The 18,349-nt window shown below is 39.2% G+C and overlaps 1 protein-coding gene across 6 annotated transcripts in view; it reads right to left on the bottom strand.

Annotated features, from left to right (window-relative positions):
- wdcp (WD repeat and coiled coil containing) overlaps nt 1-18,349 on the bottom strand; it is a 30,366-nt gene that overhangs the window by 10,418 nt on the left and 1,599 nt on the right. For 3 of the 6 annotated variants that reach the window (XM_068023079.1, XM_068023070.1, XM_068023090.1), the window contains exons 2-3: nt 12,108-14,016; nt 8,306-8,426 (exon numbers count right to left, since the gene is read on the bottom strand). In XM_068023079.1, the coding sequence (XP_067879180.1) occupies nt 8,306-8,426; nt 12,108-14,006 (2,020 nt within the window). In that variant the 5' untranslated portion in view covers nt 14,007-14,016. Of the gene's footprint in view, nt 1-16; nt 139-8,305; nt 8,427-12,107; nt 14,017-14,148; nt 14,192-14,549; nt 14,794-18,349 lie in introns of those variants that run through there. The other 3 variants (XM_068023105.1, XM_068023060.1, XM_068023098.1) reach the window with 3 other exon arrangements.

Here is an 18,349-nt window from a genome sequence, read left to right as displayed (position 1 = left end):
GGACTCCCACAGCTACCTTGATTACACTTCCTCACGCCCCGTTTCCTCTCAAGACTCCATTCCATTCTTCCAGTTCCTCTGTCTCCGTCTCATTTGTTCTGATGATACAACCTTCTATACCAGCGCTTCTGATTTGTCCTTTTAATTCAACAGAAAATTCTGTGTTTTAGGATTATCACTAGAGGGATAATGTAACAGTGTCATACACATCACAAAAGATATTGTGGTACCACCTGACGCAAGTATACATTCTCTCAAAATCTCTCAACTAGACAATATGCCAACTTACACATCGCAGACAATAAATTTCAAGTACAGTACCCAAGGTGGCTGATGATTATTTTCACATAGCCATAGTACAGTGTTTTCATCCACAAATACTAGATATGAGAAGAAATACAAAAATAAAAAATATATTCCATTTCAGCGAGCTATTACCCCTTTTTTGGTTATGGGAAATAACGTAAATATCCAAGGATCACGAGGTGAATAGCGATTCAAGACAGTGCGATGAGCACTGATTTCAACACAAATGGCAGCATATTTGGAGCTTAGAAGTGAGAGAGTTTAGAGTAGTACTACCACAGCAGAAGCAATAAAATAGAGACAGGTTGCGATAGAGATGAGGGAGAAAATTTCCAACAGAAGTTCAGTTACCCATCTAAACTTATGCATTCAGAAATTGCTCTCCATTGTAGCATTCAATCACATTTTAAATGCTTTCAGGTGCTTTGCCTCCAATACTCTACTTGAAGAAGTCCATTCCATTTGTTGATCACTCTGTGACTTTGAAACTTTCCCGATACTAGCCCTAAAGTTACTTTTTACTGTTTTCATTCTGCGTCTCCTTGCAATTTAATTTGAAGGAATATTCTGGATATATCTTCTTAATTATCTTGTATACCTCCATAAAATCACCTCCCTGATGCCAGCTTTCCAGGCTGAAAAGTAGAAGCTTCTCCAGTCTATCATAATTCTGACATCTGACACTAAGAACAAACCTAGCACACAGGATACGACAATATAAAAGAACTGTACAAACCACAACAATTTCTGATCTATTTTCTGTTTTGGCTATGTAGTTCAACATTCTATTGGCTTTATTGAATGCTGCTTTGCATCAGTTGGACATATTGAGCATCACATCTACCAAGACTCCTAGAGCTCTGTCAACTTCAGTCTTAGATATTTCACCACTATTCATGGAGTACATATGCTACCGATTTTGTTTACCATGCCTAGGAGTGTAAGGCAAGTACTAAGAGAGACTCCCCAGCTACACAAGTGGTTTCAAATCCTGAATTTGTGGGATTAAGGTAGGAGTTGTGCATCGTTATTCAGATCACTCTTATAAGCAGCTCCCCTACCTTAAATTTAGGAGTGTGCTGTTCATGCCCAATGACTAATCATGTGATAGTGTAACCCAGGGGCATAACAATTAATAACCCCTTGTGGTCTCAAATGGATATTGTATCCTTTTCTCTCATGTGCACTCCCAAATCTTCCAGTAGCAGACAATAAAATAATTAGGCAAGTTGAAGTTAGGTAAGAATGGTTAAGCTACTTAAGATCACAGCCAGCAAGTGAATGCAGATTATTAATTCTAATCAACTCACTTTACTTAACTTGAAACCCATTCTCCTGAACAAAAAAAAATAAAACACACTGTATTGCCCTGGATTAGTGGACTAATACTTGCTTTTGCTCAGTCTAGTATTGAAACGGATCAAGACTTAGATAGGCTTGGACAACGCTAGTTCTTCAGCAAACTCCAAAGACCTTTTTCCAGACGGACTGACCTTGAACATGAATTTTTCTCCGCTTCTTGTTACTCCTGACCACAGGAGGTAGGTAGACTATCCCTCCAACTTCTTCCCCTCACTGGTTCATCAATGTGCTCGTCAATAAAATCGGCTACCTCTGCCCTACCTCAAAGAGTGAATTTGTGGCAGATATTCCATGTTGGGCTCATAATGAATAGTTCGTCACAAAAATAATAGGTTTGGAGACTCGGGAAATGATAGGCCAACATGACAAATTAACTATTGTCCCTGATCAGTGTGGAAATACATTGTTACTGCCTGGATCATGAACATGTCTCAGTGGCTGTAGCATATGACTGTAAGAAGAATTCTGAACCTGTAGGAATGGACTTTAATTTAAAATACACCAGTTAAATGCAACACATTTGGAAATCCCCTCTGTGGAAAAATCCAAAATCTGACAAGGGGAGAAGAACTGTTTAGAACAAAGGAGAAAATTCAACTTCTTGGAGGCAGTTTTAGCAATTGAAGAAGTTCAGCGGATCCACTTCGGATGAGAGGAAATAGTGAGGCCAAGAATGCCAACAGATGAAGGAGGACTAAGAATGGTGTCAAAGGCAGGATATGGGAACTGTTGATTAGATTTACAAATGACAAAGAAATAGTATCTTTGAAACAATGAAAGAAACCAGATTTTTACTCCCCTATTGAAGTACACTTAGATCTAGAAGCAATGATTCAGCCAATGTGCCTCAAGAAACTTGGTTTTGAACACTGACAGCATGCAACATGGAGGAATTTGATGAATCATCAGCAGTAGGGTGAACAAGCTACGATGATCAGTGGAGTAAGTCACTGATATGAAGGAGGAACAGACAGACTGGGGAAGTGATAATACCCATGAACCCAAAGTTATTAAGAAAAAGCATGTTGCAAAACATATTACGAGGAACAGAGGCTAAATTCTAACTATACTGTGAACCCAAGCTTTATTCTCAGATGATTAAACTGGAATAGATCCACCTCAGTAGCATTCCTTAATCCTGTGAGAATAAGCAATGAAACTAGGAGACATTGCAAATTAGGCAGAAGAGAGGCAGGTGGACAGATGAACTGGTAGAGGTGAAAAGAGACGGACAGACAGACGAACCTAAATGCAAGGGGAAATCTGAGACCTGGGCTTGGATATTAGCCCCTCCACAACAGCAAGAGATGGTCCGGGGGATGGGGCGGGGGCGGTGGTTAAAAAGTAAAATACCCATCTTGGTAACCTCAAATTGCCACACATGCTTGCTGCCTTTTTTATAGTAGCAGACATTAGGGCTTCTGAATGTTCCTCCATGGGGAGGCAGGAACATTAAATTAGCATATTTAAATGGGGATCCCACAGTGCAATTGGGAGCATGGTTTAAAACTCACTGTGGATGTGCAGGTTTTCCAAGGGTTGGGCAAACTGCCAGCAAAACAGAGACAGAAGTTGCCAGCTCCCCAAGTTCAGTGCCTCTTTCAGCACTCCTTGTGGGCCAGGAAGAGCACAAGGGCTCCCCTCAGACCCCTCAAGACAGCCTTCAGCCTCCCCCAGCCTCAAACACCAGTCCCTGAATCAAAGGTCTGTATTAGCAATAAATACGTACCATCTAAATAGCTTATGATCTGGAAATCTGGGGCAATGGAGTTTAAGGAAATGAGCCAAAATATAGGCACAAGAAATTCAAAACGCAGAAACAGGGAAGCACTATGCTGAAATCAATAGCAGCATAGGAACAATATACAAACAGCAGAGAAGAGCAGTCTGGATTTTAAGAGAATAAGTAGAAACAAAGATCCGAGAAAATGGTATAAGAACATAAGAATATAAGAAATAGGAGCAGGAGTAGGCCATTCAGCCCCTCAAGCCTGCCCCGCCATTCAATATCTGTCCCAGGCCTCAATTCCTCTTTAGGGCCTGCTCCGCCTAACCCTCGACTCCCCGTGATTTCAAAAATCTATCTACCTCCTCCTTAAATACATTTAGTGACCTAGCCTCCACAATTCTCTGAGGTAGAGAATTCCAGAGATTCACCATCCTCTGAGAAGAAATTCCTTCGCATCTCAGTTTTAAATGTGTGCCCCCTTATTCTGTAATTATATCCCCTAGTTCGAGATTCCCCCACTAGTGGAAACATATTCTCAACATCTACCCTGTCAAGCCCCCTTAGAATCTTATATGTTTCAATAAGATCACCTCTCATTCTTCTAAACTCCAATGAATAAAGGCCTAACCTGTTTAGCCATTCTTGATAAGACACCCCCTTCATCCCAGGAATCAGCCTAGTGAACCTTTTCTGAACTGCCTCCAATGCTAGTATATCCTTCCTTAAATATGGGGACCAAAAATGTAAGCAGTACTCCAGGTTTGGCCTCACCAACACCCTGTACAGTTGTAACAAGACTTCCCTATTTTTAAACTCTAACCCCCTAGCAATAAAGACCAAAATTCCATTTGCTTTCCTAATTACTTGCTGTACCTGCATGCTAAGCTTTTGTGTTTCATGTGTAAGAACACCCAGATCCCTCTGTACTACAGTATTTTGTAGTCTTTCTCCATCTAAATAATAATCTGCCTTTTTATTCTTCCTACCAAAGTGGATGACCTCACACTTTCCCACATGGAACTCCATCTGCTAAGTTTTTGCCCACTCACCTAACCTATCTGTATCCCTTTGCAGAGTATGTGTCCCCTCATCACAACATGCCTTCCCACCTATTTTAGTATGGTCAGAAAATTTGGATACACTACACTCTGTCCCTTCCTCCAAGTCATTAATATAGATAGTAAATAGTTGAGGCCCTAGGACCGATCCTTGTGGCACCCCACCAGTTATGGCTTTCCAACCTGAAAAAGACCCATTAATCCCGACTCTCTGCCTTCTTTGTGTTAACCAAACCTCAATCTATGCCAATACATTACCCCAATACGGTGAGCTCTTATTTTGTGCAATAACCTTTTATGTGGCACCTTATCAAACGCCTTCTGAAAATCCAAATACACTACATCTACAGGTTCCCCTTTATCCACTCTGCTTGTTATATCCTCAAAGAACTCTAGCAAATTTGTCAAACATGATTTCCCTTTCATAAAACAACGTTGACTCTGTTTGATTACATTATGTTTTTCTAAATATCCTGCTATTTCTTCCTTTATAATGGACTCTAGCATTTTCCCAATGACAGATGTTAAGATAACTGGTCTATAGTTTCCTGCTTTCTGTCTCCCTCCTTTCTTGAATAGGGGCATCACATTAGCGGTTTTCCAATCCGCTGGTACTCTACTGGAATCCAGTGAGTTTTGGTATATTATGACCAATGCCTCCACTATCTCTGCAGCCACTTCTTTTAAAACCCTTGGATACAGGCCATCAGGTCCCAGTGACTTGTCTGCCTTTAATCCCATCAGTTTGTCAAGCACCTTTTCTCTCGTGATAGAGATTGTTACAAGTTCCTCCCTCCCATTTACACCTTGCTCATCTATTATTGTCGGGATGTTTATCGTGTCCTCCACCACGAAGACCGATGCAAAATACTGGTTTAAATTATCTGCCATTTCCCTGTTCCCTGTTATTAATTCCCCAGTCTCATCCTCCAAGGGTCCCACACTTACTTTAGCTCCTCTCTTCCTTTTTATCTACCCATAGAAGTTCTTACTGTTTGTTTTTATATTGCTTGCCAATTCACTCTCAATCAATTTTCTCCCTCTTTATTAGTTTTTTAGTCATCCACTGCTGGTTTCTAAAAAATTCCCAATCCTCTGGCCTACCACTAGCTTTCGCCGCTTTGTACGCCTTTGTTTTTGATCGGATACTCTCCTTAATTTCCTTTATCCACGGATGGTTCATCGTTCTCATTGACTACTTCCTTCTGACCGGAATAAATGTTTGCTGAGTGTTATGAAATATCTGCTTAAAAGTCTGCCACTACTCATCCACCGACCTTCCCCTTAGTCTATTTTCCCAGCCCTCTTTAGACTACTCTTTCTTCATACCTCTGTAATTGCTGTTATTTAAGCTGAAGACACTGGCTTGAGACCAGAGTTGCTCACCCTCAAACTGAATTTGAAATTCTACAAATGTTATGATCGCTTCCCCCTAGAGAATCCTTAACTATGAGATCTCTTATTAATCCTACCTCATTACACATTACCAAATCTAAAATAGCCTGTTCCCTGGTAGGTTCTGCAACGTATTGTTCTAAGAAGCAATCCCTGATGCACTTTACAAATTCGTCTTCCATGTTACCCATGCCAATTTGATTTGTCCAGTCTATATGCAGATTAAAATCACCCATGATAATTATAGTGCCATTCTTACATGCTGCCAGTATTTCCTGATTAATACTTTGTCCTACAGAGAGGCAACTCATTGGGGGCCTACACGTATAACCCACCCGTGATTTCTTTTCCTTGCTGTTCCTTATTTCCACTCAAACTGATTCTACATCATGATCTATTACACCTATATCATTAGTCACAACTGCACTGATCCCTTGCTTTAATAACAAAGCTACCCCACCCCTTTTTCTTTCTGCCTATTCTTCCGGAATGTCGAATATCCTTGAACATTGAGTCTCCTGCGACCACGTCTCTGTGATAGCTATCAAATCATATTCATTTATTTCTATCTCATCTATCATGTTACAAATGCTGCGAAAAACCTCAAAGTATGGCAGGAATATGTAGTATGTCACAAATGAATGTTTGGTTATTTGAGGCTAAGGTACTCTTTGTATTTATTACCTGTGAAAGCTGACAATCACTAAAATCAAGTAGGCAGTGCTGTTTAAAATGTTTTTGGGCAATTGCCATTATTCTGAATAGATCTGCTGGTAGATTCTTCTCATTTGGAGCTTTTTGAACTTCTGCACATTATTTTAGAATACTACTAATTCAGGTGCCAAGAAAGTACTAACTGGCAAATAAATAAGATCAACCATCTGCCCTACTTGTTGAGTTTATGGGAATGAATATGAACATCACACATTAAGACATAGTTGGATTTCAGTCATATGCCTTAGCCCAGTAATCTCCAATGATAATCTCAGGAATCTTCTATTTCTGTATCGAATAGGCATATATTGCATGAGCTATATATTACATCAAAATGTATTTTTAAAAACTAAAGCAAGATTTCTGTAAAAAGAAAAATCACCTCATATATACTAGTAATAGTAATGATCTGAATTCCATCTGGTGCTGAACGCAAAAACCTGACTTGCATTTGACTTTTTAAACTTATAGGATACTGAACCATTAGAAACAGAATCAATTTTTATCTATGTTATCAGACATAAGGAATACAAATGAATAGAGTGGCCTAATTTCAATTATGCAGGTTAAGCAGCCGGTAGCATAGTTTCCTGGGCAAGACAGCTTCTAAATAAAATCAAACAAAATTTTGGTAAATATATTTTTCAGTATAACATGGGGGAAACTCTGAACACAACACCATAATCAGTACACTTTTCAAACTCAGAACAGTATAATTATCCAAATTACTACTGAACACTATGAACAAAATAACTAGCTAGAGGTTTGAAAACAGTCTATCGGAAAATGGAGATTACATTAATTAAAAATGGTCAAAGATACTTGAATGAGGATGGGATTAGGTAGTTAGGAATTTCAGTTGGGTCCTTTTTCTTTAAAAGCTTAATACTCTACGGCACAGCACATCAAATGCATGAACAAGGCTCTGTGATTGACCATTTTGATTTTTTTTTTTTTTAAAACATGCCTACCAGTTCTCCCACTTCCCTACCTGAAGATCATGATAATATGTCTATCAAAGGTCCAAATCCCAAATGCAGTGGCACAAAAAGGCACTCTGTCACACTCGACTGCATATAATGATAGCCAGAATGGAAATGATTGGGTAAATTCTCAATCAATCATGCCTGGAGACTAATAGACTGTTTGTGTTCCACCTCCAGCTCATTGAGTGATACCGCACAGTGGTGCAAAAGGACACTCAGAGAACTTTGGTTTGAATATGCCCACAGGGATTTCAAGCCGTCCACATGCAGATAAGCCTCGGGAGGTAGCTGATGCAATATGGGCCATCACAGAATGACATAAACCTTCACATTTTTAACTGCACTTGCGAATTTCCTTCAACCACAAGCTGAGAATTTTCAACCAGCACTAACAACTTACTGCTTGAAAAAAGGCTTAAAAAAAACCCAAAGAATGCTACTCACTGGCACTATACTGACAGTGCTCTTCTTTCCACCATTAACAAAGAGAGGTAATTCAGTCTCTTCAACTGAGGAAATAAGTGACTGCAATTGTATCAGTAGTAACAGGACAGCAATCTCAGATGAAAGCACAAAGATACAGTCCAGCGCAACCCAGGTGATAGATGCAGCTTTTTACCACAGTGTGTGATGACATCTCAGTTATGTGCCTGATTCAGGACTGAAAATCTCATACCCAGGAATTGCCTTATGTTTCTAGTGCCAATAATACAAAAAAAAAGTATAATATATTTCCTATTCACAAAACAACTTACCATGAAACATTTCAACAACAAAGAGATTAAAAACTTCTTGGACTGTACTCAGACGAAGCCTGCCTTCACAAAGGGTAAAAGTTCGTTTTTCATCCACAACTGTATTTTCTTGCAGCATTTTCTTCAAAAAGAATTTAGATTCAAAGAAATATTATGTATTACAAATGTAATTTTCAATCAAACAATTTACATGAATTTAACCAATAGTAATTTAATAAACTATCTTATATAACCTTACAAGTTACACATGTTTCAATATATTCATTAAAATGTGCACATTTCCCATCAGAAACCGGATGATATCATGAGTTAGAATACTGTTCCTGGACTACAGGGTCCCGAGATTGAATGCAGCCCAGATAGATAAAAGTTTTCTTTCTCCAATGTCAATAGTGGTCCTAAGGAAAATTAATTTCAACCATTTCAACAGTTCCTGATGGACAAACACCTAAAAATGCAGCTGCTCATAATCTCAGTTAAAGAGCAATCTCACTCAGCTAGGCCAGAAACATAGTTGGTCTGGTAAGTGGAAATGTCATATAGCAGGTGAAGTCTTTAGGCTAAATTTAAGATAAGTGATTATAAAGTAAAGTGGTCTTTATTCCTCACATGATTTATGCTGTATCTAGCTGGAACGTGTGAGATGCTGAAACTGGGTCACAAATTGGAAGGGTATTCCATTTTCTAGCACTGGCATATCACTTTAACGAGCACATAAATGTATCAAAAAGAAACTGATTATGTCCCAGAAGAAGTTTTAATCTAAAGATAATACTAAAGATTTTAAAGTAAGAAAGTATTATGGAAACTATTTATTTATAGATGGATTCATTCATAGCCATCCTAGCTGAATGGAAAAAATAATTGCTTTCTATTTTGTAAATTAGTTTTGGGTTTTCCCACACTAACCACCAATCCCTGGATGAAAGAATTGGATTGTCTGGGCTTCTGCCCCAGTCTTCCTTGACTTGTTGCTAGAACAAGAGTGACAGCACTGTAGATTGACTGGTTTTTGGTGGTTTCCATCATTGTCTGGCAAAACTGTCTGGTGAGCACTCCCTCACAAGTGACAGCAGGATTATCATGCAGGAAACCATAGAAACAAGTCAATACACAGCACCACTGAAGCACATTTTGAAAAGCCCAATGTTACGATGCATTTATAACATCGATCACAGAATTCATTTTTAAACATCAAAAACTTTACAGCAGATATCCAAGCTTTAGCAATATTTATGTTGACAACATGTGGAGAACTGCAGCCCCCAGGCGTTAAAGGTATTTTCTGTCACTGATGTGAGTTGGTGCATTGAACATTGGCTCAACACAATTGTAAATGTTTAATGTACCAACTAAAAATATAAATTGTGTCAATAACCAGCTCAATCCAATTAAATTTCAATACTGCTGCACATGATTATTAAAATAATGTGCACCACTATGAGCCACATTTAAAATCAGCTATGCTATTCCTCCCAAAAAGCCAATTTAGTAAACTTTAGATAAAATGTTTCAATACTTGATACGCTTGTGACCACCACTGATCAATATGGAAGCATCATGCATTAATATGGAGTTGTATTCAACAAAAGTAGTGTGGTACAACAAATGTATTCACACTGTTCATAATATATTGATATGTTCGTATTGCCTGTCTATATAACATAACTTCCTGTTATATTTTCGCATTAACTTTTTCCACATTGAAAAGTTCTTTATGTCCCCATTGAGAATGGGATTTGCCTACATAAATCCAGCTCTGATACTGTGCAATCTGACCACCAGATTCCCACAAATTACTTAAAACTCTTTCTGTACCCTTTTTATCCTTTGTTTTATCAGTAACTTAAATGTCAAAGTTCAAAATAAGAGTTTAATTTTTTTTTTTAAATAGAATATATCTACTGAATGCTTTCAATGCTTCAGTTTGGCCTTGATATTTTTGCCAGAGCTCTGAGTCCATATGGGGCAAAATTTTAACTCACTCAAAATCCATTCACTTAGAGTTAAAATCAGGTCCCATGAGTTGAATTTTGATTATATAGTCTGAAAATAGACAGTGTGCCTAACTTTCCAGATTATAGCAGGATTTTCAAGTCAACTGTACTGATGGGACATTTTTTGTTAGCTTCCAGCACTTTCTACACAGTAGCTTTTCTGATTTTTCAGAATAATTTTAAAAAACATGACAATTTTCAAAACCTTTTCTGAGGCAAAATGTATATGAAGTATGCTTTTTAAAAAAAAACAGCATGTGTATGTGATACGGAGAATGATCTGACTGCACATCTGTTGTATCTTTTGTTTTGTATTCCATAAACTTTAGGGAGCGTGTTGAGATGAGAGAAAAGACAGACATACAGACAGCAGGTCCGAGACTGTGATTTCATGTTAACATCAATTTTGAAGCCAACTGTTTAACTCATAAGTTCTGTTGAAAGCAATAATTGGTATCTACCTTTTCTAACACCTGAAAGAGAGACAGACACACAGAAAAAGAAATAAGGGTATGAAAGAATAAGACAGCTAGAATGTAATTGAGAGAGGCAAAGAGAAGCGTGGGAGCGTGGGGAGAGAAGTAAAGGCCTGCTACCCAACCCGAACCCGACGACATGTGTCGGGTTGGGGTCGGGTCGGGCTGGGTTGCACTTCCGGGTCCGGCATTCGGGCGCGGGTCGGACACGCTGTATCGCAGGTAAGTGGCTCCACTGTTAATTTAATTTTTGGACTAGAAAGGTGGTTTTGTTACAGTTATTTTAAGCTTGTGCAGATCAGCAACAAAGTGAAAAACAGAATGTAAGTTAACTGATGGTTGGGTCGGGTCAGGTGTGGGGAAAAAAAATGGAAGGATTCGGGTCGGATGTGGTTCTGTCGGGCTCGGGTCGGGTTTTTTTTTGCAGACTCGAGCAGGCTTTTAGAGGGAAGAATGTGGATGGAGGGTACAGGGTGAGATGAATGGCACTGATGCAAGAGAAGGGGAAATGCAGGGTATGAGAAAGTACTGCGATGGGAGAGGGGATACATACAAAGTTTAATCTGTGTTCACATTAAGTTTCATACATCTTAAGTTGCTAAAAATATTGATGTTTTGATTCAGGATTTATCCGCCAAATGAGGCAACAGTACTAAAAACTGGCCCTTTCAGACCACAAAATTCAAACAGGACAAACCAAAAAATGAAAACTATAAGACTGGCCTTCAGGGCCGAATTGCTAGAGTATGGAGATCGTCTGTGGTCCCAGGATAGCAGGTTAGACGTCCCTTATTAAAAAGGAGTCAACACCTGACAATTTGACTATTGGCTCTTTTGTGTCTTCATTATTAACAAAGATAGGAGTTTCAATGTAAACTTTAGTTTCTTTTAATTTTGAAAAAACTTGCAAATAAAATGTTTTATTTTCAGATGTTTCATGGCTAAAATTAAAATAATTGAACTAATTTGATTAAAAATAAAAATTCCCATCTTTAATTATAAACATTAAACTGCAAATAATGAAGTAGTATCCAGCCAAGTAATTAGAATAATGAAGCAAGCATTTTAAAAGATCCAGTTTCAACTGTTAACAATAAGCTTTGCAGCTGATCACCTCATACAGCAGCTTTGTGCTGTCTCAACTGTTCCTGGATTAAGTTTAGCTTCTTCTTTAGAATACTGCATGAAGAATAAAACTTTGAAGTCTTCATGTAGCAGTGATTACATTCAAAATCAAATAAAGCACAATTCCGACTTCTGTAATCAAGAGTATGAGCTAAACATCTATCTTTTGACAGCATAGTTAATATTGTTCAGAAAAAAAAATACCTGGCAGATGACATAAAGGAAGGAAGGATCAGATGGATAGGCCATTGAAGACTTCTTTCCATTTCTTAAATAATCTGATATTTGAGAAAGGGACTGCTTCACCTCTGCGAAGCTTTCAAACAATCTTTCCATTTTCCTAGACAGTTGTTCAATTCTGTCATTTGCATTGTCAATATTGTTCAGTGAAGTACTGGCATATGACTGTGTATTTTGGTCTCCATTAAGCAAGATTGGGCTAATCAAATTCCTATTTGATAGCCGAAGTTCATGATTAGTTATGGAGCTATTTACAGGTTCTGCATCATAGCTCCTCAAGATCACTGCAGACTCACTGGGTGAGACTCCTTCTGTTAGTTTTGGAGTGCTTGCTTCTGAGCTCTGCTCACTACTGCTGTTCTTCACTTCTTCTATTAATCCCTTTCTACTGTCTGGAAATTGAATTGTGGTATTTCCTGGCAATAATAGTTCTTTTCCTGTAATTGGCTCTTCTTTGGACAGATTTTCAAAATACTTCTTCATTCCAGAGATGTTGATGCCAGGCTGTCCAAGAGTCTCTGATAATACAGAACCATCATCTAACAATATCTTTTTAGTCATAAGTCTTATTAAATAACGATCTGAATTTGAAGATGGCAGAAAAGCAAGATCATTTGATTTTTGCCTCCCAACTAAAAGCAATAGTAGTCTTTCATTCAGAAAACACAAGCCTTTTGGTCGTTCATTTTTGTGCAACTGTATTTTCTGAATGTTGGGCATACTTGAAGGGGTCACTGAATACACTAATATCATGTTACAAGTGTTGGATGATACAGCGATTGTACAGTGACGTGGGTCAAAAGTTACAATATCAGGGACCAGAATCCCAGGGATGCTTACTTTTCTAGTTGTTGTCACTTTTCTCCCAAACGTTACTAGAATCAGATGTGATGAGTCGTGACCACTTCCAGTAAGGCAATCCCTGCGCTTCAGGTGAACAAGGGGGCTGGGATCAGACTTTCGATGATTTGCCAGAAGATGGGTCAGATCTAAAGGGCCAGATGTTGATGGTGTTGCCCCTTCTGCCAAAGACCTTGATGAGTCTATTGATTTTCTTCTCATATCCATGGAAGAGTTTTCATCAACTGCCAGCATTGTGGGTCGTGAGAACAAAGATCCAGTTTCTGACATAGGTGTAACATCAAAAGTAATGCCAGCATTGAGACCACAGATTTTATCAAGGGGTAATTCAGTTGTCACAACCACTTGCAAACCCAAACAAGCCTCTATTGCACAGATATATCCTCCGACATCAAATATGGGGCAGAAATTGCATGCATGAAGCGTCTTTTGAGTATTATTCCAAATGTATGAATGAAGGGCACTGCCTACAGCAATCACTAAACGATTCCCATCTGTAGTCCAACAGGCACAGTGAATCAAACCACTGCCTTTGATATCTGCTTTAACCCTGCGATTGTCAATCTGCACTGCAAACAACACTGAGGCATCTCTCTTTGTTAGTACCACTAAGGCATCGTGTTTTGGATGCCAAACACAGCCTTGTTGCAATATTGGAAAAATCTCTCCCAGTTCACAAGTTTGTGAAACCAAAAGTTTGTTGTGTTCTAATGTACCGTTTTGTAACTGCCATACAGTTATATGTTTTTTATGCTGAACAGCAAGCAATGCCAAAGCCCCTGTATAACAAACAGGACCCCAATGGAGGCCATTGACATGTTCAAAACTTCCAATGACAATGCTGTCGCCAAACATTACCTCACCATTGACTAGGTAAATGGCAGTGAGAGCAACTTGCTTTCCATCTGTCCAGGCAATTCCATGAATTGGATGAAGAGCTTGATGTAATACATTAATTCCTGTTCGCAGCAATTTTGCTTTTCCAAGCTCCATGTTGTTCATCTGTAGAATCCTGGAGGCAATAAAAAAAGAAATTTAGAATCCTACCTAAACTAGCAGCATGTTTTCTCCAACAAGTTTTACTCGTCTAGGTCTTAATGTTGTACATATCTGATTGAGGAAAAGCAATTTCATCTGTTAATACCTGCAGTACAGATGGAGGTTTGTCTCACTGAGATGACAGGCGTAATCTCCTCTTACAGCAGTCCATTGCTTACCTAAGGCTTCTTCAATATAGCTGTCCAAAAGAGGAAAGCTACAGCCTTTAATCCATCATGAGACCTGAGCTGATTACTCTCGTTAGTAGTCCAGACGTAACTGCCATTTCCAAGTTTAAAATGACAGGTAATTTAAACTTTCTCACTAGAAATAGCACAAATGAATCATATACAGAATAGAGCAGCAGTAGCTCTGCTTTTCCAGTGCATTAAGTACATCAGAAATTAAATATTTCTGGATTTTCCCCTGAAGATTTAGGGGTAAATTTTGAGCTTCAATGCTTGTGGGCAGAGCATCTTGCATTGGAATTGTTAGACGAAAGCTTACCTCATTTCTTAACTGCAGCCAGTGGTGGTAATTCTTTAGCTTGCTCAAATCACAGCCCTAGTGGTAGCAACCATGTGTCAACATGGAGCAGGTCTCAAGGTAGAATACCAAATTATCGCAATAATCAAGTGATTATTAAATTTGATGGTGATTCTGCAATGCTCTACATGACAGTTATCAAACCAAAAGCCTGCATCCTGGAGACTAGTGTTGTTGAACAACAGAGCAGTGCAGAGAGCACTCACTGCCATTAAATTGTAAATAACTTTTAAAGCTTTGACATGTAGACTTGCTCTGTTTATATTTGCCATTACGTCTAAATCTGCTGCATTAAATTCAGTGAATTTTTAACTTTTCTTAAACAGTAGAGCAGCATAAAAAGTTAATCAGTAAACTGCCAAAAACCTGATGCGTTACTAAACCTCTCCTTTTCTTTCATATACCCAAAATATTTTAGAAACGTAGCAGATTATGTACAAGAAAAGCTCTGATCTAAACAACTGCACCACAGACTGCTGCAATAACCAGAAAACAGATTCCTAAATTTCAGTTTTTGTATTGTCTACAAAAATATCGTCTCCACACAAAACTATCCATTTCATTTACTATGCCTCAACTATAATATCAACAATTCAGTTTGTAGAGGCATGGGGGAGGGGAGAAAGTGAATGGTTAAACAATGCTGCCATTAAAGTTAAAAGCAAAATACTGCGGATGCTGGAAATCTGAAATAAAAACAAGAAATGCTGGAACCACTCAGCAGGTCTGGCAGCATCTGTGGAAAGAGCAGAGTCACTGACCCGAAATGTTAACTCTACTTCTCTTTCCACAGATGCTGCCAGACCTGCTGAGTGGTTCCAGCATTTCTTGTTTTTACTGCCATTAAAGTTGCAGCTTTTATACCTACTGCATTAAAAAATTTTACTTTTTAAAATTTTAATTCAATACAGCACCAGGTGCAGAATAGTACAACAGTACACTGTACTTAATTTCTTGTTCTTTGAAAGTAGGATTGCCAGCAGCACAACTCAAAATGTCTCATCAGCAAAACACCATCCTTCCAAAATTCAATAATGGGCAACTTTAGGGAGAGAATAATAAAGAACAAGTTTGCATTTGTTAAAAGATTTATCACATCCTTGGGATATCCCAAAGTAATTCCTTACTTTTAAAGTTCCATCACTGCAACCAAACACACATGCCTATTTGCACAGAGCACTGTTGTTAAAACACCAAGGAGCTGAATGACCAGTTGATCTGGTATCGGTTGGAGGAGGAACGGGGCTAGAACACAGGAGAAACTCCTGTTCTTTTACAAAGAGTACTACAGAATCCTTTATATCCACCTGAAGAGACAGATCAGGGCCCTTAAATAAAGACCTCATCAGAAATTGATACCTCTGAAAATGTGGTTTAAACCTCAACATTCTAATTTAAAAAGGTGAAAGAGCTGCAAGCTAAGCCAGATGATTCTTAGTTCGATGGTAAAACTTTAATCATTCAATTTTTAAAAAAATTTTGGGATGGCAAGCCAGTATTCATTGTCCATCCTTAGGCTTCTTGGGGGCATCTGGGTTGGAACTGGATCACCTGTCAGCCATCAAGTAAGGATGACAGGTTCCTCACCCTGAAGATCAGTTCATTTTTTAAAAAAACTTTCATGGTCATTTTCTGATACTAATGCACAAACATGATTTTTTTTTAAATTCAATTTCACAATTTACCATAATACAAAAGCAAAATACTGCAGATACTGGAAATCGGAAATGCAAACAGAAAATGTTGGAAATACTCAGGTCTGGCAGCATCTGTGGAGAGAAACAGAGTTAACATTTCAGGTCGATGATCTTTAATCAGTGTTGTTATTGGCTCTTAACACAAACGTACCAAACACTATGACAATGATTGGCAAACTAAACAAAGGGATCCTTATTGAAGAACAGGATTCTAGGAAAGCACTTCAATGCACTGCTAACTTCTGACTAACAATGTTCCAACTACTCTATCACATGTTAACTTGCATCACTTCCTGTGATGTATACTACACTATTTACATATTCAGTAGTATGTTAATCAGTACTAAAGCAATTAAAGCAATATCACAACAATCAGAGGAGTTCCTGAGGGTAGTGTCCTAGGCCCAACCATCTTCAGATGCTTCATCAATGACCTTCCCTCCATCATAAGGTCAGAAGTGGAGATGTTCACTGATGATTGCACAATGTTCAGCACCATTCGCGACTCCTCAGATACTGAAGCTGCCCATGTCAAGATGCAGCAAGACCTGGACAACATCAAGGCTTGGGTGATAAGTGGCAAATAACATTCACGCCACATTCAAACAAGAGAGAATCTAACCATCTCCCCTTGACATCCAATGGCATTATGATCACTGAATCCCCCATTATCAACATCCTGGGGGTCACCACTGACCAGAACCTGAACTAGACCAACCACATAAATACTGTGACTACAAGAGGAGGTCAGAGGCTAGGAATTCTGCGGTGAGTAACTCACATCCTGTCTTCCCAATGCCTGTCCACCATCTACAAAGCACAAGTCAGCAGTGCGAGGGAATACTCTCCACTTGCCTGGATGAGTGCAGCTCCAACACTCAAGAAGCTCAACATCATCCAGCACAAAGCAGCCCGCTGGATTGGCACCCCATCCACCACCTTCAAACATTCACTCCCTTCACCACCGTGGCAGCAGTGTGTACCATCTACAAGATGCACTGCAGCAACTAACCAGGGCTCCTTCGACAGCACCTTCCAAACCTGTGACCTCTACCACCTAGAAGGACAAGGGTGGCAGATGCATGGGAACACCACCACCTGCAAGTTCCCCTCCAAGCCACACACCATCCTGACTTGGAACTATAACGCCATTCCTTCACTTTTGCTGGGTCAAAATCCTGGAACTCCCTTCCTAACAACCTACACCCCAAGGGCTGCAGCGGTTCAAGAAGGCAGCTCACCACCACCTTCTCAAGGGCAATTAGGGGTGGGCAATAAATGATGGCCTAGCCAGTGATGCCCACATCCCATGAACAAATTTAAAAAAAAGAACTGAGAGAAGTTCCTGAAATGTTAAATGTGCTTCTCTCTCCACAGATGCTGTCAGACCTGCTGAGTATTTTGAGCATTTTATACTTTTATTTCACAATTTACCATGATGGGATTTTAATTCATAATCTATGGCTGCTAGCCCAGTATCATAACCACAGTACTGATTTTAATAATTAAACTGAATAATGTTGATTCCCTTATTTATTCCAATGGTAAAAATACTTTTATTTAAACTGCAAGCAATTTCAGTCGCTATAACCTTTCATTCATGGTGCTCCAGCAATCTTAACATTCAACAGTGCATCTGACATTGCTTCTCACATGGGACATCAGCACTCACTACTTAAACAACTTGTCCAACATCCAGTACTGGATGAAGAGAAATTTCCTCCAACTAAATATTAGGAAGACTAAAGCCAATTTCTTTGGTCCAATCAACAAACTCTGTTCCCTAGCCACCGACTTCATCCCTCTCCTGGAAACTGTCTGAGGCTAAATAGACCATTCACACTTTTGGTGTCAGATACAAACATACGAATCTGACTACATATTCTATCCGTCACCAAGACCACCAACTTCCACCTCAGCAACATCACCCGAATCCGCCCCTGCCTCAGCTCATCTGCTACTGAAACTGGGGCGGCACAGTGGTTAGCACTGCAGCCTCACAGCTCCAGCGACCCGGGTTCAATACTGGGTACTGCCTGTGTGGAGTTTGCGTGGGTTTCCCTG

The sequence above is a fragment of the Heterodontus francisci genome, chromosome 3 (genome assembly GCF_036365525.1).
Source record: "Heterodontus francisci isolate sHetFra1 chromosome 3, sHetFra1.hap1, whole genome shotgun sequence".
NCBI classification, from domain to species: domain Eukaryota; kingdom Metazoa; phylum Chordata; class Chondrichthyes; order Heterodontiformes; family Heterodontidae; genus Heterodontus; species Heterodontus francisci.
The sequence above is the reverse complement of the archived record's forward strand: the minus strand, read 5'-3'. Positions and strand labels throughout refer to the sequence as shown.